Source organism: Chrysochloris asiatica, unplaced genomic scaffold, assembly GCF_000296735.1.
Source record: "Chrysochloris asiatica unplaced genomic scaffold, ChrAsi1.0 scaffold00049, whole genome shotgun sequence".
In the NCBI taxonomy this organism is placed as follows: domain Eukaryota; kingdom Metazoa; phylum Chordata; class Mammalia; order Afrosoricida; family Chrysochloridae; genus Chrysochloris; species Chrysochloris asiatica.
The window spans coordinates 3,661,732-3,685,421 of NW_006408567.1; the positions used below are offsets into that span (position 1 = coordinate 3,661,732).

General features: G+C 38.3%; 1 protein-coding gene across 1 annotated transcript in view; it reads right to left on the reverse strand.

Annotated features, from left to right (window-relative positions):
• The window catches only part of GRIK1 (glutamate receptor, ionotropic, kainate 1), an 828,690-nt gene that overhangs the window by 273,615 nt on the left and 531,385 nt on the right, over positions 1 to 23,690 (reverse strand). The window contains exons 2-3 of the mRNA XM_006862518.1: positions 18,670 to 18,837; positions 14,311 to 14,568 (exon numbers count right to left, since the gene is read on the reverse strand). Of these exons, the coding sequence (XP_006862580.1) occupies positions 14,311 to 14,568; positions 18,670 to 18,837 (426 nt within the window). The remainder of the gene's footprint in view (positions 1 to 14,310; positions 14,569 to 18,669; positions 18,838 to 23,690) is intronic.

The window sequence follows — 23,690 nt, forward strand, 5'->3', positions numbered from 1 at the left end:
AACACTGGTGGTACCAAAGTTAAGTGCTTGGCTGTTAATTATAAAGCAGACAGGTCAAACTCACCCGAGGCTCTTCAGGAGAAAGGTGTGGAGACATGTTCTAGAAAACTCTATGGGACAGTTCTACTCTGTTGCACGGTGTCACTATGAGCTTAAAACTAACTCCACAACACCCAACTATAACAACCCACCAAAGATAACCTCAAAAAACATCTTAAGCTTTCACAACTGTTTCATAAAAGAAACTGTGTTTGCCTAAAAATGAAGTAGAAAAGAAAGCAATTCAGTATAGTGACCACTTTGTAATCGGAATATATTCATTTTTATGAAATGTTCACTACTTGGTCCCTACTTTTTACATTTGTTCTAGGTGCAGGTGAATGGGTCTCAGGCAGGGGAGGACTGACAGATTTGAAGATAAAGGACAAAAGATGTAGGAAAAGCAATTAGCAAATAACAAAGGGGTAGGGTTTACATTTCTTTTCCCCAAGCAACTGTGTACTTAAGAAAAGCTTTTCTGCCTTCATTAGCAAATGTAAAATTTACAATTCAAAATAGTTTTGTTTGTTTGTTTTTTGAGTTCACAGGGTAAAGCTTGTCCTTATTTTTGTATTTTGTGGCAATTCATCAATCATTTACATTTTGCAGTAATGAATAATTAAAAAAAAATAGATAAATAAACCATTTCTTCAGGCAAAGAAATAGATTTAGGCACATCTCCTAATTTGGGTATTCATCTTTCTATGTTTGAGTGTTAGCTGTTTTGAGCTGCCAGGAGCTGAGCAGCCAGAACTGTAGAGGACAGTTACAGTGCATTTAGAGAGGGTAATTTTTACCCCAGCCCCACCCACCGTGGAGTCCTGATGGAGTGCTGCAGGATAATGTGCTAGATCACAAGGTCAGTTTGAGCTGCAAGGTCCATGGTTCAAATTCACCAGCTGCTCCTTGGAAACCCTATGCGAGATTGCTTTGAGTTGGAACAGACTCCATGGCACCTAACCACAACAACAATCCAACATGGTTAAAATAAATGCAGACTAGTCAAACTCAGGAGTCCTGGTGTGGCACTGGGGATTAATGTGTCACACTGCATAGCCGTTTGAACTGCAAGGTTGGTGGTTCACAGAAACCCTATGCAGGGTCACTGTGGGTCAGAGTCAACTTGATGGCACTTAACAACAACAACAGTCAAACTCAAATTAAGGGACATACTAAAGGAAAATTAACCAGAACTTTACAATTGAACTCGTGGTATAGCACTGCAGGATCATCACCTGACTGTGAATCCCTTTCTTTGGTTGGCAGTTCAGACCCACCAGCTGCTCCTCGGAAACCCCATACTGGGTCTCTGAGTTGGAACCAACTTTATCGATAGAGTTAACAACTACAAAAAATACCTCGAATCTGCCAACAGCTCGAAGGAAGAAAGATGTGGCTGTATGATCTGGTAAAGAATTGTTGTCATTAACTAATGTGACTTCTAGTCAATTCCGATTCATAATGACATTGTATAGGGTGTCCAAAGAGTTGTGGGTGGGTTTGAACTGCTGACTTTGTGATTACAAATCCAATGCTTAGCCTACAACACCACGCCAGGCCTTGAAAATCCTATGGGCAATTCTACTCTGTCCTAAGAGATCTTAATGAGTAAAAATTGACTTGATGCGTAGTGTTTATGTAAAAGAAGATCCTTGTTTTTAGGAAACACATGCTAATACAATTTGGTTTGAAAAAGATCATTATTTCTGTAATTAACTTTCTAATGGTCCAGCAATATTTCTATGTATTATGTATTATTGTTCCTGAAGGAGCTCTGGTAGCGTAGTGGTTACGAATCGGGCTGCGAGCCTTAAGGTCAGCGGTTCGAAACTACCAACCGCTCCGCGGGAGAAAGATGAGGCTTTCTACTCCCGTAAAGATTTATACCCTCGGAAACCCTGTACAGGGTCGCTATGGGTCGGAACCGACTCGATGGCACTTAACAACAACAACAACATTGTTATTTTAATATTGAGAGGATTCTGGATCATTAAAGTAAATGTGGCAAGATAACAAATGTTGTATTTGGGTGAAGGGTGTATAGAAGTTCATGAGGCACTTCTTGCAGCATTTCTCTAAGTTTCAATATTTGTAAACTGAAAAAGCAAACATGCAGATATAAAATAGTCTCCTAAGAGCCTCCTTTCCCTATCCCAGTCTGCAGAAACACAATTGGAAATCCTCCTTCAGTTTCTGAAGCGCTTCAGAGACAAGGGTCTCTTTATTTCACCTGTGTTTGAGTTAGGTTCTGCTTATAGAGATAACTCTCAAAACTGGTCAAATGGTCAATTTTGAACACTTGCTTTGGCCACATATCTACTCTGAGTGCTCAGTTATGACACAGAAAATGCTGATTTGCATGCATGTCCAGTTATTCTGGGAACAGGTGAAGCGTATGAAGAAGGGAGGGAAAAAAAGAACCTGTTATTTCCAGTGGGTGTTTAAAAATCCCCATGCCTTCTCCTTAAATAATAATAAACATCACTATGTACATACATTGTCCCTCCTTATGAAGTATGCTACAAGCCTTATAAATAGCTCAATAAACCTTAGACTATACCTCTGAGGTGGATAGGTGTCAGCGCTGTTTTACAGTGAGGAAAGTGAGGCACAGTAAGGTTAATTGTTTGAGTCGGCCCTGAAAATGAGTCACAGATGCCAGGGATTGGAAGAGACCTTAAAGGTCAAACCCCTACTTGATGCATGAGTCCCTTCTACACAGTTGCTGCTGAACACTTCTCAGTTTAGGAAAATCTCTCCCTCACCTTACAGCACAATCCATTTCTGGACTGCTTTAGTTATATTTAATGAGCATCAGTTGAAGGAAAGTACCTAGTTTTCTGTGAGTCTTAAGGAATTCCCAGTTCATTAAACAACATCAGTGGATTTGATGCCCTAAAAATGAATGTAACAAGCCCTTGGGACTCAAAGAGGAGCTCACATATTTTAAATGTTAATTCCTTCTTCATTTGAACTTAGAAACATGCAAAATGGCATTTCACAAATGTGTTGGTACATTAATAGACCCAAATCTAATAGATTTCTTAAAGTGAACTAAGTATAACGTGTACACCCTCCAGAGGAGAAAGAAAATCAGAACTGAGAAATGGAAATAGGTAAGTGAGGAAATTAAGTGAGGTAAGTGGGGAAATACAACACTTATAAGTGCTGATCTTCATACATAGGACTTTTCGAAAGTGCAACATATGTGAGGCTAGTTGGAGGTGGCCCAAAACACAAGTTGTCTCCTTTGTTCATAAAGGACCTCCTCAAAGAATCTAGTCAAAACATTTGAGATTAACTGTGTTTCAGTTAGCTCTACCTGTATATTTTGGTCATGAATTCTAACTCAGATCCATAGACAAAATGAAAAAAGGTAAACACTGTTAACTGTTGGTCCATGGAGGGGATTGCAACCATGTATTGAAGCAAAGTATATATGATTCGTTGTATGTAAAACTGATGATATGCTCTATAAACCTTCACTCAATTCACAATAAAAAGTTTCCAAAATAATAATTATAGTAGTAATATATCTGACATGTGATATCTAAAGATTGGTTTCTTGAGCAGAATTCTGAGAATTTGAATAAGATTCTGGTCAGCAGCTAGGGTGAGTATATTTAAAGGGTAGAAATGAGCAAGCGGAGAAAAAACAAGGAACCATAATTTATTGCCGCATTGGTGCTAAGTGCCAGGGACTCTCCATCCCCTCAGTCTTTTAGGTGGAACTGTGGAAAGTTCAGCACAGGCAGTTGTAACAACACAACTTAGGTTGAAGGTGAAATGATTCTGTTATTCTTTCATATAGAGTCCTGGTGTGGCACTGTAGGATAGTCACTGGACTGCTGACTGAAAGGTCGGTGGTTCAAACACATGAGTCAGAACTGACTCAATGGCACTCGAGAACAACAACATGTAAAGGGTATCTTTCATTTTGAGGTTATCACTGATGCCAAAATATTAATTTACTTCCATTGGAAACCTTATGCCTCTGTCAGGATTACTGGCTCGAGACAATTTATTGTCTCTGTTTTCTACGAAGAAATTGAAGGAAATAATATATGTGAAACAAATCAAAACCACTATGTAAAATACAACCTTGTTGTTGATAGCTGCTATAGAGTCAGCCCTACTATAAAGTCATGCACAAGGGAATTGTCCTGTACCACTCTCGTGATTGTTTCATGGTTGTACAATGATCCTTTGTGATTTCTTTGACCGCTAATTGGAGCTTTCCTACTAATCTGCCTCAGTCTGGAAGTGCTGCTAAAACCTCTTCAGCATTATAGCAACACACAAACCTCCAATGATGATGGGTACTGGCTGTTTGCTAGGTACATTGTTCAGGAAATGAACCTGATTCACCCACATGAGAGTTGAGCTCACTGAAACACTAATGCCTCATGAAACACACCCCTAGAGCAATTATTTCACTTATCATGGTGAAGAAGATTAAATATACTTATTATAGTAAGTGCTTAGAACAGTGTTGGCACACAAAAATATAGTTATTAGTATATAACTATTATATAGTTGGGCTCCTGGTGCAGTGCCATTCACAAGGTCCACAGTTGAAACCCACCAGATGCTCCTCAGAAACTCTATTCAGAGTTGCTATGAGTTGGAACTGGCTCAACGACACATAGCAACAACAACAACAACAACAACAATTAGTTATTATTATTATTATTATTGTGGTTGTCATTTCCACCGTGTTTCTCTCCTACATTTATTGTTTCTTTAAATCACTGACATTCTTATGTATGCAAATCTGAGTATTAAGAACAAAAATAATATAATAAGGCAACCATGGAGTAAACCGCCCCAACTCATCTGTCAGTTTGTTCTACTGTGGTGGCTTCTGTGATGTTGGAAGCTGTGCCATCCATATGTTCAATCCCATAAGGGTCCCCCATGGTGGACAAGTTTCATGTAGACTAAGACAGACTAGGAAGAAGGAGAGGCAGGCTACTGAAGAATGTTTAGTCACTGAAAACCTTATGAATATCAGCAGAACATTATCAAATATAGTACTAGAAATGGAAACATTAGGAATAGCAGCATAATATTGTAATAAGATGGTGAAGATATAAGATATAGTGCCACAAGATGAGCCCCTCAAGTTGGAAGGCACTCAAAATATGAGTGGAGAATAGCTGCCTCCTTAAAAGAGACTTAGTTGTAATGGCTTGGGAGTCTTGGTTTGAACCTCAAGGTTGGTGGTTCAAACTCACCAGCAGTTCTTAGGAAACCCTTTACTGGGTCACTATGAATTAAAATGACTCGATGGCACTTGACAACAACAACATAATGATGTGAAAGGAATGAAGTTTTCAGAAACTTCCATTGCTGATGGGGCACAACTCAAGAGGAGAAGAAGCAGCTGCAAACATGTTTGAAGGATGAATTTAGGAAAATTGGAAGTCATCAAAAATGAAATTGTTGTTTATAGGTGCAATCCAGTCGGTACTGACTCATAGCAACCTTATGTAAACGAACGAAAATCCAGTCTGGAGTCAACCTCACAATTCTTTCTACTCTAGAACTCATTGCTGCTGCCCCTGTGACAATCCATATCATTAGGGGTCTTCCTATTTTTCTTTGACCCTTCACCTTACCAAGCATGATCTCCTTTTCCAGAGACTGGTCCCTCCTGATAATATGTCTGAAGTATGAGAGACAGAGTCTGGACAACCTGGCTTCCAAGGAACGTTCTGGCTATACTTCTTCAAACACATTTTTTTTTCTGGTTAGGGGATTGGGTGAGTGTATTTAAACGGTAGTAGAGTGAGGGGAAAGGAGCTCTGGTAGTTTACTAGTTACGAATCAGGCTGCGAACCGCAAGGTCAGCAGTTCAAAATTATCAGCTGTTCCGCGGGAGAAAGATGAAGCTTTCTGCTCCCATAAAGATTTGCAGCCTCAGAAACCCTGTACAGGGTCACTATGAGTCAGAACCAACTCCACGGCACATAACAACAACAGAGTGAGGGGAGAAAAAACAAGGAACCATAATTTATTACTACCTAATTGATTGGCTACCTAATTGATTGGAGGAGTCCTGGTGTGCCGCTGTGGGTTATGTGCCTGACTGCAAACCTGTTTGAACTACAAGGTCAGCCGTTCTAGCTCACCAGTTGCTCCTTGGATATCCTATACAGGGTTGCTATGGGTCAGAACTGACTTAACGGCACTTAACAACACCACCAATTGATTGGAAGTTATCCATATTTGAGCCTATTCCAAAGAGAGGTCACATACAGAATGAGGAAATCATTGAACAATACCTTTAATATCACCTGCAAGTAAAATTTTGCTTAAGAAATTTCAAAAATAGTTGGAATAGTACTTTGATAGGGGACTGCCAGAAATTCAAGCTGGATTTAGAAGAGGACGTGGGACTAGGGATACCATTGTTGGCATCAAATGGATCTTGGCTGAAAACAGAGAATGTCTGAAAGATGTCTGCTTGTGCTTTATTGAGGTTGAAAATCTTTTAAGTGTGTGGATCATGACAAACTATGGCTAACCTTTCAAAGAATGGGTATTCCAGAACACTAAATTGTGCTCATGAGGAACCTATACATAAACCAAGATGTAGTTGTTCGACCAGAACCCCTTAATATAGCAGTAGTGATGCTTTTAAAATGTAAATTTGATCATGCCATTCCTCTACTCAAAAGTCTCCGATGACTTTCCATGTGAGCTTCTCAGTGCCCTATGACCTTTTTTCTTACCACTCTCCCTCTCTCACTTTGCTACAACCACCTGGGCTTCTTGCTGTTTCTCTAAAACTGACTTTTTGTCTTAAGAGTTAGCTGTTGTTTCTGCTAGAAACTTCTTCCCCTAGATAAAAAGTAACTTACTCCCTTATCTCTTAAATGGCTAATGTGCTTGATGCCAACCAAAAGTTTGGAAGTTCAAGCCTATGCAGAGGTACTTGGGTAGAAAGGTCAGGTGAACTACTTCTGAGAAATTAGCCATTGAAAACCTTATAGAAGACAGCTCTATTCTGACACATGTGGGTTACTATAACTAAGAGTCAACTTAACAACAACTTGTGGTGGTGACCTCAAATCTCACCTCCACAATATGGCAGGCTATCAAATACTGCAACCTGTACTTCCCACTTCCAGCTTCCCTTCACCCTGTGCTAAATCGTCTTTCTTCAGTTAATTTTATATAATAAAAATAAATCATGCTTATTGTATATTCCACAGAAATGAACTTCCTTAAGGCTAGGGCTATCTGTTTGCTTTGTTTGCTAATATATTGGAAGTGCTTAGCACATGCCTGACTAATGGTAAGTATTCAATAAATATTTGTGAATGTCAGAATCAGGCTGCACTATTGAGTATAGTAAACAAAGATAGGCTCTTGTTACTGATAAGGGGAAGTAAGGGAAAAACAGCAATGAAGCTGCAAGCTAAGCCCTGCAACATTCAATGGACTCTTGTGAACTCCGGTAGAGCTGTGGTTGGCCAGCAGTGTGGGAAGACCTGGGGACTCTTGGGTCCAGAGTTAGTGACATAGCCACAGAGGACTAGAGTGGAGATTGAAGCTTCCAGCTGATAAGAAGAGAGGGCATATGCACAAGAACACCCACACTTGCAGATAATACCCACTTGACCTGGCTTCAATGACTGGATGATCAGAGCTCAACTAGAAGAAGAAAGAAGAGGAAAAAAAGAGTAATCCGATACAGTATGATGAACTTGACCTACACCTATGGATGTAGTAGCTCAAAAAAGGAAACAAATCTTTACAGCAAGGATCATTCCCACCCCCTCCATACACAGAGTAGACAGGAATGGGCAACTTCGACATTGACTATCCAAAATGGGGAGGAGGGCTACAAAGGCAAGAAGTGACTGGTTTACAAGCTTTCAAGAGGGAACCTGGATACAGAGGGCATGAAGGAAGGTAGAATCTCCACTGAGTAGTATCCAATCTGTGTAGGCGGGACTGATGAAATGAAATGCGGATAGGTGATACAATAGTGAATAATTGTTATCAGGACTGATTATGAGAGTTGGAAATGTAAAGGTAGACGTTTTGTAGCAAGGAGGGGAGTGATTAACTTTTCAGTCTAGGAGCGGAGGTCCCTGGGACCATCAAAGGAGAAGAGCAGAGAGTGGGACCCTACCCGGAGAAGCAGTAATGCCAGAGATGGAGGCAGAGATGATAACGCAGAGAGATGAAGCAGCTGGGGACTTTAGATCCAGAGAGGGAGAGGGGCTGTGTGCTGACAATGGGGGTTGGGGGTCGGGGGGACAGGGACAGGGGCGGGGGGCAGGCTGGTAGGTTTATAGGGTATACCCTTTGGTTGGTTGATGACGCATGGAGGGGATTGTAACCATGGCAATGAAATGATATATGATAGGATAAATGTAAAACTAATGTTCTCCCATGTAAACTATCACATAATTCACAATAAAATATTTAAGGAAAAAAAAAAAAAGATAGGCTCTAAGAGTGTAGTGTCAAAATGGTGCCTTGTGATGAAAGTTTGGGTCTTAGAAAAACAATCTTTTCAGACTTAGAAATGAATTTAAGGTCATCCGAAGCAACTGACAGGCCATTCAGGTATCCTTGTCATTCCATCTATGACAAAGGGTTCTTTCTGTAAAGTGGGCTTGAACTCTCTCAGGGTTAGGGAGTTTAGTCTTTTGGGATGAAATGCATTCCATTCCCTGAGAACTCTAGGGGTTAGAAATTCTTCCATTTACTAATTACAAAGATGTTCTCCTGAGTTCTATGAAAGCCCAGAGGGTTTGGCCAAACTTTCTTCTAACCAATGGTTCTTCAGCTATTTGTTGACAGAGTAGCCACCTGCTTCCTAAGTCTTTCAGTTTTTTTTCTTTGTAGTCTAAAATTTTCAATTATTTCAACTTTAGTCATAGATTCTGTATGTGAACCTCAGTGATCACAAGCCTGTATTGAAGTTAAGTATTAGAGTACTTTTGGACTTGGGAAGGCAGGTCTGTCTATAATAAGGTAAATTTTAGAAAATAAAGTTTTTATTTGAAACATCCTTTCCCTTCTTTTGATTACATAGATTTTGCCTAAATATACAGTCCTGGTGTGGCACTGTGGGTTCATGCACCGGACTACAAAGCTGTTTGAACTGCAAGATCAGCAGTTCAAGCTCACCAGCTGCTCCTCAGAAACCCTATATATGGTCGCTATGGGTACTAACCGACTTGACCGGCACTCAACAACAACAACAACTAACCACTAGTTCAGTGGTTCAAACCCAGCACCCACTGCTTAGAAACTCTGTATAGAAAGCGTTACTTATGAGTTGAAACTGAACAGAGATCACTAGCAACAATATATCAAAAGGGCATCCCTGATGGAATGGTGGCTAAAGCACTCAAATACTAACAAAATGTTAGGCAACACACCCATGAGCTACTCTGAAGGAGAAATATGAGGCAGTCTATGCGTGGTGGTTACAAGTCAGGCTACCAACCTCAAGGTCAGCAGTTCGAAACTACCAGCAGTTCCGCGGGAGAAAGATGAGGAGTTCTGCTCCCGTAAAGATTACAGCCTCAGAAACCCTGTACAGGGTCACTATGAGTCGGAACCGACTCCATAGTACTTAACAACAACAACAACTTCTGTCAAGATTACAGTCCTGGGAACCCTATGTGGCAGTTCTGCGCTTTCCTATAAAGTGGATACACACTGGCACACAATAACTTAACAGAAGACGATCATGACTCTATAATGGCTATAGAGCAAAGAGGATGCAAAACAACAAAAATCAAAACAAAAACCTAACCAAACAAACAAAAAACACAAGGAAATCCATTCAATCAATGAATCAATCAACTATCAAGAAGAATATATGCCGTGTGGTTGTTTTTCAGGAATTATTTTGTTTGTATAGTTTCCCTTGTCTTCATTTGAACATTTTCTGATGTTTCCTTTTATAATTCTTGAAAAATCAAACTTTTAAACACACTATACCTGGTGTGGTACTGTATGATAAGCACTGGACTGTGAACCACAAGGTAGGCAGTTTGAACCCACCAGTTGTTCCTTGGAACCCTATAGAGGGTTGCTATGAGTCAGTACCAGCTTGATGGCACTTAACAACAACATGGGCCTTCATACATTATCTATAGCTACTTTTTCACTATGACAAAGTAGTTATTACAGAGACTAAATGACCTGCAAATTCTGAACGATTTACTATCCAACCATGTACAGAAAAGTGTGCTAGACCCTGGTCTACAGAAATGGCTATTATGACATTTCACTGTCATTGCCCTTGAGAAAGCAGAAACTGCTGACTTACTGCAAATTGCATTTGGTGCTCAGCTTTTTAGCTCTTTTTGATGCGTGTGAAGGGAAGGAAGCCAGGATTCCACCAGGGGTCTAATGAAGCACACTGGATGACCAATGGGCAGCAAATCCAGTTGCCAGAGGTCACCTCTGAATGATGGAGTCAGAAAGAAATATGTAACTGATAGAAATAGAGAGATTAGGTCAAAGCTTCGCTACTCTTTTAAAAGAGTTCTCGAGACTCTTTTCACATTTTAACATCTAGAGAACAGAATCCTGAATGCTAGTATTTAGTGAATTGAATTTTATCCTCAGAGACTTTCATGCTGTTCCCATTGACTTCAATGGGAGTAATGGGCCATTTGATCCCAGGACATCTGTGCTGGCTTCAGGCTATTTAACAAACTCCTAAACAAATCCCAATAAAGTGCTCTTTAATGGATACTTAACTGGAGTGGGGGCTGGTGTTGAGCACACCTAAGTCTTTCTTTTCCTGCAGGTTTAGTAAGTTTCTTCCATTTTGTAGCTAGAAATCACTGCTGCCAGAAACCCTGAATGAAACAGTATTAAACCCAAAGTCACAAGATACCTACTCTTATTGATCTCAGTTGATGTGTTTACTCTCTGGCTTCCAATTTAATGGCTCAATGGATTACTCATTTACATTTTAAATGACTTTGTGGGCAAAATTATTTCAAAGAAATCATCTCTAATTTAATGGACAACATAGGAAATGATTTTGGATTATCAGTTTCACCAACTATTTATTGAGCAACTATGCTCAGGTGAGGAGTCCTGGTGTTGTGCTATATATAGGATAAGCACTGAACTGCTAACCATAAATAAGGTTGGCAGTTCAAACTCACCAGCTGCTCCTAGGAAACCCTATATCGGGTCTCCATGAGTCAAAACTGACTCGATGGTGCTTAACAACAACAAATGCTAAGGTGAACGTCACAAGGATATAAAGAAACGTTCTGGTTACTTGTAAAAGATGATAGAAATGATAGTTTGACTTTTCTGATGTACAAAATGGCCATTACTTATGGTTGTTGTTGTTAAGTGCCGTTGAGTCGGTCCGGACCCATAACGACACAGTACAGGGTTTCCGAGGCTACGAATCTTTACCGTGGCAGAAAACTTCATATTTCTCCCGTGGAGCAGCTGGTAGTTTCGAACTCCTGACCTTGCGGTTCACAGCCCGATTCGTAACCACTACGCTATCAGAGCTCACCTGAAATCAGAAGGGTGGCTAAAAAATGTCATCTTTTTTTATATCCTTTATCAGGTTACATTTTGTCTAAATCCAATTTATAATCTATAAGAATTATGACACACCTTTGTTGTTGTTGTTATTGTTGTTAAGTGCCGTCGAGGTGGTTCTGACCCATAGCGACCCTGTACAGGGTTTCCAAGTCTGTAAATCTTTATGGGAGCAGAAAGCCTCATCTTTCTCTCATGGAACAACTGGTAGTTTCGAACTGCTGACATTAAGGTTCACAGCCAGATTCGTAACCACTATGCTACCAGAGCTCCTTAAGTGCCCTTAAGTCATTTTTGACTCATACTGACTGTTTATTTTCCAAAGAATGGCTGGTAGGTTTGAATCTCCGACTTTGTGATTAGCAGTCCAATACTTATCTTACAACAACCACACTAGGAGAATTGTGCCACACCTTTAGCTGAAATGAAATCGGAAATGAAGTTTCAACACCATTCAATGATTTACAATATTCTATCTCAAATCTCTTTTAATAAGCTTGCATAGCTCATCTGATAATATGTTTCCTTCCTTCACATCAAGTGGATGAATCTAAAAAAATAAATGACTATCCATGAATTATTCTTCCAATATGACTATTTTGAATATATGTCTCTGTGTGTGTGTATTATACCTTCAATCATCTACCTTTACTTCTTTCTAAAATGAGATGAAGTACAAGAAAATACAGAAATGTATGCTTTCAAATATAGCAGTCACTTTATCTGACTGTATAAAATGGAACCAGAGTTTAATGCCAAATAGAAGAGACATACTATTAACCCCTGGGTGACAGAAAGTGCTAGTGGTTGGTGAAGGCATAGTGAACATTGAATTAGCATTAAAAGGTTTGAAAGAAATAATCCCCATTGATCTTTTTCAGTCTTATTATTAAATGCATAGATTGAAGATAGTCCCTGGTTCTTGCATATGGTTAACAAACTTGACTGCTATTTGAATGGCTGGAGATTTAAGTCCACTTAGAGGCAACTGGGAAGAAAGGTCTGGTGATCTACTGAAAAATTAGTCATTAGGCAATCTACTGAAAACTCTGTGGAGGGCTCTGACACAAATGAGTCAGATTCAACACAAATGAGTCAGATTCAACACCAAAGCAACTCTTTATATTGTTGTTTTTGGCTTAACAGATTAAAGAAAGAAACTACTATTTTTGAAGAACAAATATTCAGAAGATCAATAGTAATATTCCTTCAACAAGTAATTACTAAATCCTTTCTATATTTCAGGCACAGTGTTAGGCAGCAAACTACAGAGATAAATAACATAAAGTTCTAATTTTTTAAAGAATTTCTATCAACAAAGACATATAAACAGATAATTTAGATATAATGTGGTATAATATTCTTACAAATTATTATTAAACTCTATCATCACCTCAACTTTTAAGAAGAGGAGCTTCCTTGAGGGTTATGCAGATAATCTTCCAAAGTGAGGAACTAACCTCAGAGAAGAACTACAGCTGGGCAGAGTTTTAAGAAATAGTCTGTTCATTCTGCTAGTTGATGGGAGGACATGGGGAGTGTAGAGACGCTATAGTCTGAGTGTATAAAGATGAAGACAGTTATAACATATAGGATATAATTAGATGGTGGAGGGCTTTCATTAGAAGGGTAGGTGTGCCAGGAATCCTTGGGTAGTCCAATCAATTAGACACTCAGCTACTATACTGAGGGTTGGCAGCTTGAGTTTACTCAGAGTAACCTCAGCAAAAATGTCAGACAATGTACTTCTGAAGGATCAGCTATTGAAAGCCCCATGGATCAAAATTATATTCTAACATAAATGGGGTTGCCATAAGTCAGAACAGACTTAGTTTTCTGGATAGCAGAGGTGTGGCACAGTAGGATAAGCTCTCAACCTCAAGGTATGTGATTAAAACTCACCAGTAGATCCTTGGAAACCCTATACAGGGTCTCGATGAGTCAGAACCAACTTAATGGCACTTAACAACAACAACAACAACAAAGAGTAACTGGCAGAAGAAAAGGGGAACTGAACGCTGACCTATTCGAAACTATCAGCAGAAGGCAAAAAGAAGGCGCTAGGAAAAGAAATTTCAAAGGAGGAAGATTAGTTATGAGAAGTCAGAGAAAGTGTCTAATTAGGGGAAGACCTTGAGCAGCATCCCTCCTTCATCCTAAAACAAACCAGTGCAATGATGCACACTTTATTAAGTATTCATCTCCACAACTTCTTAGTCCTTTTTACATGACATAACCTTATTGATATGACCTGTCATTGATGCCTCTTTTATAATCTACTTTGAAATATTTTCTAAACCTTTACATAGCTACTAATCAGGTTGGAATTGAACTCCTTAGTAATTTTCAAACATTTTCTGCATTGTGTAAGGAATAGAATTATGATTTAATAGCCTTCACAGACTTGGATGAATGAAAAGATATGTTTAGTATTTTAATTGGATTATAACATATATCAACAAGGTGATTATTTCTTTTTTAAAAACATCCCTAAGTTAGATGATGAAATGGTCATTAGAAAGGATCATCTAACCATTAGAAATATGAGTTAGCTATACATGTTATGCCCACACTAGGGACTTCAATTAGCTTTGGATAAAAGATCATTGCTTCAAGCACTACACCCGATGTTCTTTATGCCTATAGAACACTTTGGTTTCCTTTGTTCAAACTAGCTGAGGTCAGGTAAGATGCTGTGCTATGTCAGTGCCATACCTGTGCTGTCTTCATACACCACGGTCACTGTTCTCCAGTTGTAATAGAGGACGAGGTCCAGGACTGCCCTGCTGATAGATGCATAGTCCGGGTAGAGGTTGATGTAAAACAAGTCCTTATTGTCCACCGAAGGGTGTTTCCAGCGGGTCTGTATGTGTGGAACTTCAAGAGCATTGCAAATAGATTGCACAGCACTGACGGAGGAACTATGGGAAGGACCAAAGAGAGCAGCCACACCAAGAGCCAACTGGTCACATGCTGATATTCAGGGACAAGGAGTAGATAGAGAGGGAGGGAAGAAAAGAAGGAGGAGAAAGAGTTCTGTGAATTTACTTTTCCATTCACACTTCCTCTTTTTAGTCATTATTGAAAACTTTCCTCCCGTTCCTCATCTGTAGATTAAACAAATATATTTGGTTCAATTTCCAATATTCCTGAGATACTAAGCTACTGATAGATGTAAATGCAGAATTGATTAACAACACATCATATGGCCAAATCTCTAGTCTCATTTCATTACTTTTAATCAGATGAGTCTAAATCTCTTGCTTGGTAGGGTCCTACCCAGAAGCATTCATATCTATGCCACAGTCATTGATTTGCCAAATGAATGCTATATAAATTAAGTTCTGTCATATGGCAGACTGGCCATAATGTGGTTACAGAAGAAGAAATACCCTCTGGGAGACTGCAAAGTGACCTAGCTCTTATCTTCCCAAAATTCAAAAAGGAGTTCCAGGTTATTGAAATACTGACAAGGAATGTTCATAAGTTAATAGAATAATGGAAAAGTATTGCTTAAAGGGATCATAGAAGCCATTGGGCCCAACCCACTAATTTCACAGACGTTAGAATGAATCCTGTTTCCTGGAGAGTGACATATATAAACCAGAGCTCAGGAAATCCCAGCTCAGGTTTCTCTTCCCAGTATCAGCCAACATTTAGCCTAACAAAATTAAGTGTTATGTATTGAAAATTAATTTATAATATTTATTATATATACTCTTCTCATTATATGATAATATATACTCACTAAGGGAATCCAGCATACTTAAAATTATAAGAAAGAAGAAAAAGGCATTGTAATTCTATCATATAAGATAATATCTATTAATAATTAGATGTTTTGATTTACAAAGTAATTGGAATTATTGTATAAGTATAATTTGATAAGTTTTTTCCTCATTTAACATAATAGCATATTCTTTTTTCCAAATCATTACAAATTCTTCAAAAATATATTTTTAGTGTCTGTAGAATGGTCCATTCCAGAGTCACCATTTATTTAACCTGGTGTGGCACTGTAGAATTGGACTGCTAACTACTAAGTTGACAACTCAAACCCACTAGCTACTCCACAGAACAAAAGATGAGGCTTTATGCTCCTGTTGAGTTTTGTAGACTCAGGAACCCTATACAACATCACTATGAATTAGAATTCATTTGATGGCACGGGTGGGTGAGTTTATGATATGGGGCATTTAAGTTGCTTCAAATTATTGGCTAATATTAATAATATTGTTCTTGATAAGTGCCATCGTGTCAGTTCCAACTCATAGTGACCCTGTATAGGGTTTCAAGGAGCAGCTGGGGGTTTGAACCTATAGACTTGTGGTTAGCATTCCAGTACTTGTCCTATAGTGCCACACCAAGGTTCCATTATAGTATAATATAGAATAGTACAGAATATTAGCATGTTTGTTTATTTTTCTCAGAATCTTAGATTACTTTTTTAGAGAAGATCCTCAGGATTTGAATTACCAGTGATTATTAAAGGTTTTTGTTTTGTTTTGTTTTTTAAGTTTCTTGACACATACAACTAAATTCCTTTCCAGAAATGCTAGTACAGTTTCTCCTCTTAATAATGTAAAATAGTGCCATCTTATACTGGGAGGCACTATACATTTAAACATTTTTTTCAAGTTTATATTTTCATACTTTTTAAAAGAAATTTACATTTGCTGAGATATGATAAGTGAATATCAGAATTAAATAATAGCTAAATTTATAATAAAATATGTTTATAATAATGTCATTCTATAAATAAAAATAGCAGACCTAAGTGATATTGAATAGCTTATATGACTTGGTATAGAGAGAATAATTAGTAAATGAAATGCTGATAGTCTAAATATCTATGGGACAGCAAATACTGACAATCACTTACAAAGGCTTCCTAATATTGTGCTGAATGACTACATGAGGAATGGCAACGTATGTACAGTAAGTGCCTAAGGGTAAATTGTCATCTTCCTCAGAAGTTCATTCTCTAGATAGGTTTTCGTTGGTTGGCAAGAAAAAAATGAGGGCATGAGAGTATGTGAATGGCTTTTTCCTCTAGCATGAGCAATGTATTGAGATTGCTGCTAATATTTAGCTCTGGGATACTAATATTACTTGACAGAAAATCAATCCTTTCGAATTCTGTTTGCCACCAAATTACCAGTTTTAAGAAGCTTTTGGGGTGTTTAATTTACAAGTATGGCACATACTTTAGCTCACAAGAAAGCTTTTTAAATTTTATGTGGGCTGAAATATCATTGTGAGTGTGTGTGTGTGTGTGTGTGTGTGTGAAAGAGAGAGTGAGAGCAAGACCTAACCCTTAAGTGCTATATAAACATGAAGTTTTTTTATTTGTTCATAGACTACTCTGACCTGTACAGTATCTCCAACTTCATTTATCTTATGAAAAGAAAACACTCTTATACTAATTTTGTGCTGTAGTTAGAAAAAGAGTAATGATATTTTACATAGTTTCCATCTGAGTTCCTAGGAAAAGGAGTTTTACCTTTGTTTATTAAGATTCTTTTGTTAGGGTGTAAAACTTGAGCACATCTTTTACATATAACTAGGCAAATTCTGGAATCCTTGTGTGGTGCTGTAGGATAGGCACTTGATCATAAGGTTGTTTTGAGCTGCAATATTGAAGGTTCAAACCCACCAGCCGTTCCTCAAAAACCCTATACAAGGCTGCTATGAGTCATAAAGGACTCAATAGCACTTAACAACAAGATAAATTCTGTATTGAAACAACCAATATTTAGTTACCTGGAAATCAGCATGACTATGACATCCATGGTATTTCATTCTTTGGTGTATATTAATGAGCAAGCTATTCCTTTATGAGGTAACCAAACCCCCAAACCCACTGCTGATGAGTTGATTGCAATTCTTAGCAGTCCTATTGAACAGACTAGAACTGCCACAGGGGGATTCCTAGGCTGTAAATATTTTCAGAGACAGATGGTCACATCTTTCTACTTTGGAATGGCTTGCTGATGGTTGGAACTGTCAACCTTTCAGTTAGCAACTGAGCACTTCAATCACTGCATCATCAGGCTCCTACCATGAAGTTAAAAAACAAAAATCAAACAAACCACTGCCATTAAGTTGATACTGACTCATAACAACCTATGTAGGGTTTCCAAGACTGTAAAACTTGCTGGGAGCAGACAGTCTTGTTCTTCTACTGTGGGGCAACTAGTGGGTTTGAACCAAGTCTTTAGGGTAGTAGCCCAGCGTCTAACTCAGGTGACACCAAGGCTCCTTCCTATGAGACAAAGACGCCTCTTTGTCTGTGGTCATGAGCACTCTTTGTCTTTACACAAGCACCTGCATCTAGAGGCTCAAAAGTACCATTGTTAGCCACCAAGATTCAACTATATGGGGTGCAACTATGCTTCAGAAAGACTTGTTCTAGAAATGTCTGGGGGACATCTACACAAGTTCTGCAATCACAAATGAGTCTTCTTCAGAGAGAAGCTTTGCAGCATGCATATAAATTAAATGACATTTTATGCAACTTGTCTTGCATTCAGAAGAAATAAAAAACAAATGCAGCAATTGGTTTCACAGGCTTAATTTTCAAATTTCTATCATCTTGTGGAAAGAAATGAAAAACAAATGAAAAGTTGAGACCGTGTTATTTAAAGTCAGTAGTTTACAACCTGTTAAAATTCTCTGTGTGAGTTATATGTGTTCTGGGTATTTCCACATGCTAGGTAGATATGACCTTCCAGAAAGTTTTATTTGAGTGCACTGTACAATTTCATAGTGGTATCTCAGCTTCAGGAAAGAAAAACAGATCAAGCTTGACATTTTCCATTCACAGCTGAACAAGTTAATCATAGAGTAGAGGGCACTGAAGGGTAAGCTAATCAGAAAGGCCCAGAAAACAGTGCTAGGCAACATCCATTAGGTAAGTTCAGATTGTACTGGTCAGTGACATTGAGGACCGAGATTTCCTGCAACCCCATTTGCACATAGATGTCCACTTTGGAAAAGGGTAAGTAGCGAAAAGGTGACTTGTAGAAGAGACATATCACCCAAAGAAGCTTTTAAAAGTGTGAAAATAGTTACCTCTCCGTGAGGCTTCAAAACTATCAAAAAGGTTAATTCTCTGGATGTCATAGGTTAATGTGGTGTTAGGCATCAGGGTTCGGTTTCTGTTAATGTTGGTGACTGCAAACTTGAAAGCTAATTCTTCAACATTAACAGGTTCATTTTCCACAGTTTCAAAAATCCCTCCTGCAGAAGTGAAAGAGATGCATGAAAAGCATTAGTTACATTATTCACGCATAGTTTTTAAAGAAGAATATGAACTATGCAAACTATAAATACTAACATAAGAAAAGTCAGAGCAAATCCCAAACCCAGTGTTTCAAAGTTTCTCCATAGGGGTCATATGAAGATAGATTTGACTGCATAAGTATGCTTCAGATTTCAAATCCAATGTTGGGTTGTATAAACTTTTCAAATGACAGGTGTGTTCTAAATATCTTGTACCATATAAAGTGTAACTCATAAAATAGTGGAGAGAACTTTCTGCAGTTTGAACACTGCTTTACCTAACCGTAATTTGAGCTGTACCCTAATACTCCGTTGCTATCAATTCAATTCCAACTCATGACAATCATATAAGACCGAGTAGAAATACCTCACAATGTTTGCAAGGCTGTAATCTTTATGGAAATGAACTACCACCTCTTTCTCCAGTGGAATCATTGGTGGGATCAGACCACTGACTTTTTATATAATAGTCAAGGGCTTAACCATTGAGTCAACTGCTCTCCATATCTTAGTGGGACCATCCTTTATAAGAATGAAGAGTTTTCTTTTCAGAAGTAGACATCCTAGACTCTAGAACTGAGTGATGACAAGATGGAACACTGAGACAGTTAGATTTTTAAGAATGATAATATCACTTTTGTGCTTTGTGACACAGAAATCTGGGATCATATTCTAGTACTTTCCAAAAGGCTTGGGCAAACCACAAGAATTTTTCATTTCTCATTTCTTGATCTGCCCCAAAGCAAATTTGCAGCCTATGTCTGAAGAAATTATGTTTCTCCACCAAGCAAAAACACTGCAGTGGGTCTCTGATATCTGAAGCACAAGACTCTCAATACAAGCAGCAATACTAAATACCAATATTGAAACTGTTCATCATAGAATTCAGCTCTGACTTGGCTTGACATAATGTTGATTGATAGAAGCAATTTAAATACTGTTAAGTGAACATTCTTGATGTTGTTTAAGAGCTACCATGAGATTGTCAATATACACAGGGCATAAAGTAGAAGCTCTCTTAGCTGGCTTTTACTGGTTGTTTGCTTAACCAATGTTCCTCATTTCCTTGGAGAAACTTATTAACTGATACCCATGAAATGCTGAATGTCATTCATCTGTCAGTTTGTCATACCGTGGTGGCTTGCATGTTGCTGTGATTCAGGAAGATATGCCATGGGCATTTTAAATAACAGCAGTGTCACCCACAGTGAACAGTTTTCAGCTGAGCTTCCAGAGGAAGATAGACTAGGAAGAAGGAGAGACAGACTATTTCCAAATATTTAGTCTCTGAAAACATTATGAATAGCAGTGGAACACTGTCAGCAGTAGAATAATGAATATTGAAACATGATGAAAAGCCCCAGAATATTGTCAGATATAATGACAGAAGATGAGCTCCTCAGGTTGGAAGGCACTCAAGATGAGACTGGGAAGAACAGCTTCCTCAAAGTAGAGTAGACGCAAATGCAGAAAAGCCCTTGGGACCTTAATTCACTGATGGGGAACAACTAAAAATGAAGAGAAACACCTGGAAACATACATTAAGTATGTTGCTGTTTTTGTGAAGTGTCGTCAAGTCCATTAATAATAGGAATATGGAATATGAAAAGAATGAATCTAGAAAAATGAGAAGTTGTCAAAATGGAATACATAAACATCGATATTCTACGTATTAGTGAGCTGAGAAGTATTAGTATTGGTTATCTTGAATCTGACAATCACACGCTTTACTATGTGGTAGAATGACAAATTGAAGAGGAATGGCATCACATTCATCATCAAAAAGAATAAATATATCAAGATCTGTATTGAAGTGCAATGCTGTTCTGTGATAGGATAATACCTATACATTTACAGGAACGACAAGTTAGTACCACTATTATTCAAAATTATGCACCAAACACTAAAGCCAGTGATGATGAAATTGAAGAATTCTATCAGTTTGGAGTCCTCGTCTGGCACCATACAAGAAGTTCTCAAACTGAAAGTCAGTTTTGTATCATAAGGTTGATGGTTCAAACCTACCACCTGCTCCTCAGAAACCCTATACAGGGCCATTATGACTCAGAATCCACTCACAGTACTTAACAACTCAGTCTGAAATTGATCAAACATGCAATCAAGATGTATTGATAATGAATGGCGACTGGAATGTAAAGGTTGAAACAAAAAGGAAGGACCAGTGGTTGGAAAATATTGTCTTGGTGATAGAAATGATCCTGGAGATTACATGACAAAATTTGGCAAGACCCATGACTTCATTGCAAATATCTTTGTTAACAACATCAAAGATAACTATACACATGGACCTCACCAGTTGGAACACACAGAAATCAAATTGACTACATCTGTGGAAAGGGACAGTGGGAAAACTCTGTATCATCATCCACAACAAGGTCAGGAGCAGACTGTAGAACAGATGATCAATTGCTTACATGCAAATTCAGGCTGAAGCTTAAGAAAATTAAAGCAAGACCATGAGAGTCAAAATATGACTTTGAATATATCCCACCTGAATTTAGAGATCATCTGAAGAACAGATTTGATGCGTTAGACACTAAAGACCAAAGACCAGAAGAGTTGTGGGATGGCATCAAGAACATCATACAGGAAATACAAGAAAGAAGGAAAAGACCAAATGGATGTCAGAAAAGACTCTGAAACATGCAAATGGAAGATGTGAGAAAGTACAAGAGCTGGACAGAAAGTTTCAAAGTTCAGGTCAAGAAGACAAAGTCAAATATTACAACAAAATGTGCAAAAACCTGGATTTAGAAAACAAAAAGTGAGTAACTCACTCAGCATTTCTCAAGCTGAGGGAGCTGAAGAAAAAATTAAGCCTCATCTTTCGGTCTTGAAGGATTCTATGGCTTGCACCTCAATGTAAAGAAAACAAAAATCCTCACCACTGGACCAATAAACAACATCCATATAAATGGAGAAGAAATTTAAGGTGTTAAAGATTTCATTTTGCTTGGATTAACGATCAATACTCATGGAAGCAGCAGTGAAGAAACCAAAATGACATATTATATTATCCAAATCTGCTGTACAAGACCTCTTTAAAGTATTGAAGAGGAAAGATGTCAGTTTGAGGACTAAGGTGTGCCTGATCCAAGCCATGGTATTTTCAATAGTCTCTTATGAATCCAAAGTTTGGACAGTGAATAAGGAAGAATGTAGAAGAATTGATGCATTTGGGTTATGGTGTTGGAGGAGAATTTTGAAAGTACCATGGACTGCCAAAAGAACAAACAAATCTTTATTGGAAAAAGTGCAGCCAGAGTGCTCCTTGGAAGCCATCATGGCCAGACTCTCTCAAACTTCAGACATATTATCAGAGGGGACCAAACCCTGAAGAGGGATATTATGTTTGGTGAAGTGGAGGGTTGGAGAAAAAGAGGAAGATCCCCAAAGATACGGATTGGCATAGTGGCAGCAACAATGGATTCAGGCATAGCAATGGTTGTGAAGTTGGCCCAAAACCAGGCAGTTTTTCTTTCTGTTGTGCATAGGGTTGCTATTAATAGTTACTGACTTGATGGCACCTAACAACAACAACAACAAGCAGGCTCTTATACATCTAGTCTCACAATTGAGTGATTTCTTACAAAGGCCAGTTATGTTGTTAAGTGTCATATAGCAGTTTCCGACTCATAGTGACCCTGTATAGGGTTTCCAAGGAGTAATTAGTCAGTTTGAACTGCTGACCTAGTAGTTTACAGTCCAGTGCTGATCCTACAACATGACATAAGGAGCTCAAGACCAGTTACAGTGTTTCATTTTTCCTTTAAACTAGTCTATGCCCGATTGCTTTACAAGTGCTTTAAAGTCTTGCACAAAAATGCATGTTCCACACCTCTAGCCACACTGTTGACACTCTACAAAAAATTTGTTTTGAGCTGTTAAAACACCCTCCCTATAGTCTTGATTTTTATCATACTTTCACCTGTTTGGTTGCCTGAAAGCAGCCCTTTGAGGATGAAGCTACACCTCTGATGAAGAAGTGAAGACAGCAGTGCATTTGTGGCTTGCAGCTCAGCCTAAAACATTTTAAAATAAGGTAATATGAAATCTTTTTGACAGATGGACAGAGTGTATTGAAAAGCAAGGAGATTGTGTTGAAAAATGATGTTTTTGTCTTTTTTAAAAATTGACTAAAATAAAGTCTACAGTCAGAGTGCAGATGATTTTTGTATGCTGTCGAGTCAGTTCCAACTCACAGCGACCCTGTATAGGGTTTCCAAGGAGCGGCTGGTGAGTTTGAACTACCGACCTGGCAGTTCAAACCAACCTTGAGGTTGAATGCTGATCCTAGGGCTCCACACCATCTCATAGCAACTCTATAGGACAGAGTAGGACTACCTCATAGGTTTTCCAAGACTGCAATTCCAACTCTACTATACGTATTCTTTGTAGAGTGATTAGTGAGTTCAAATAACCAACCTTTCAGTTTTCAGTACAGGGCTTACCCACTTCACCAGCGGGACTTTCTCTCTCTCTTTCTCTTGTGCATAATTGTTGCAGTTATTGCAATTTCTTGGTAAATTGACTTTCTCTTTTATATAATTAGCTGCTTTGCCAGCTAGCAAAAAAAGCTAAGGCTTTTTTTGAACTGTCTCTGATTTTTATAGATGGATAATAGGAGACATTTATTTATGAAACATTCATCTATATTCTGGGAAATGATAGTTGAAAACATTTACAACTATGTGACAAGATTAACCTTCATATAAAACTCCATGTTGAAAATTTATTCTGAAATCAATATTAGGATAACTTTTGCATTTCAAGTGAATTTGTGTTTTTCC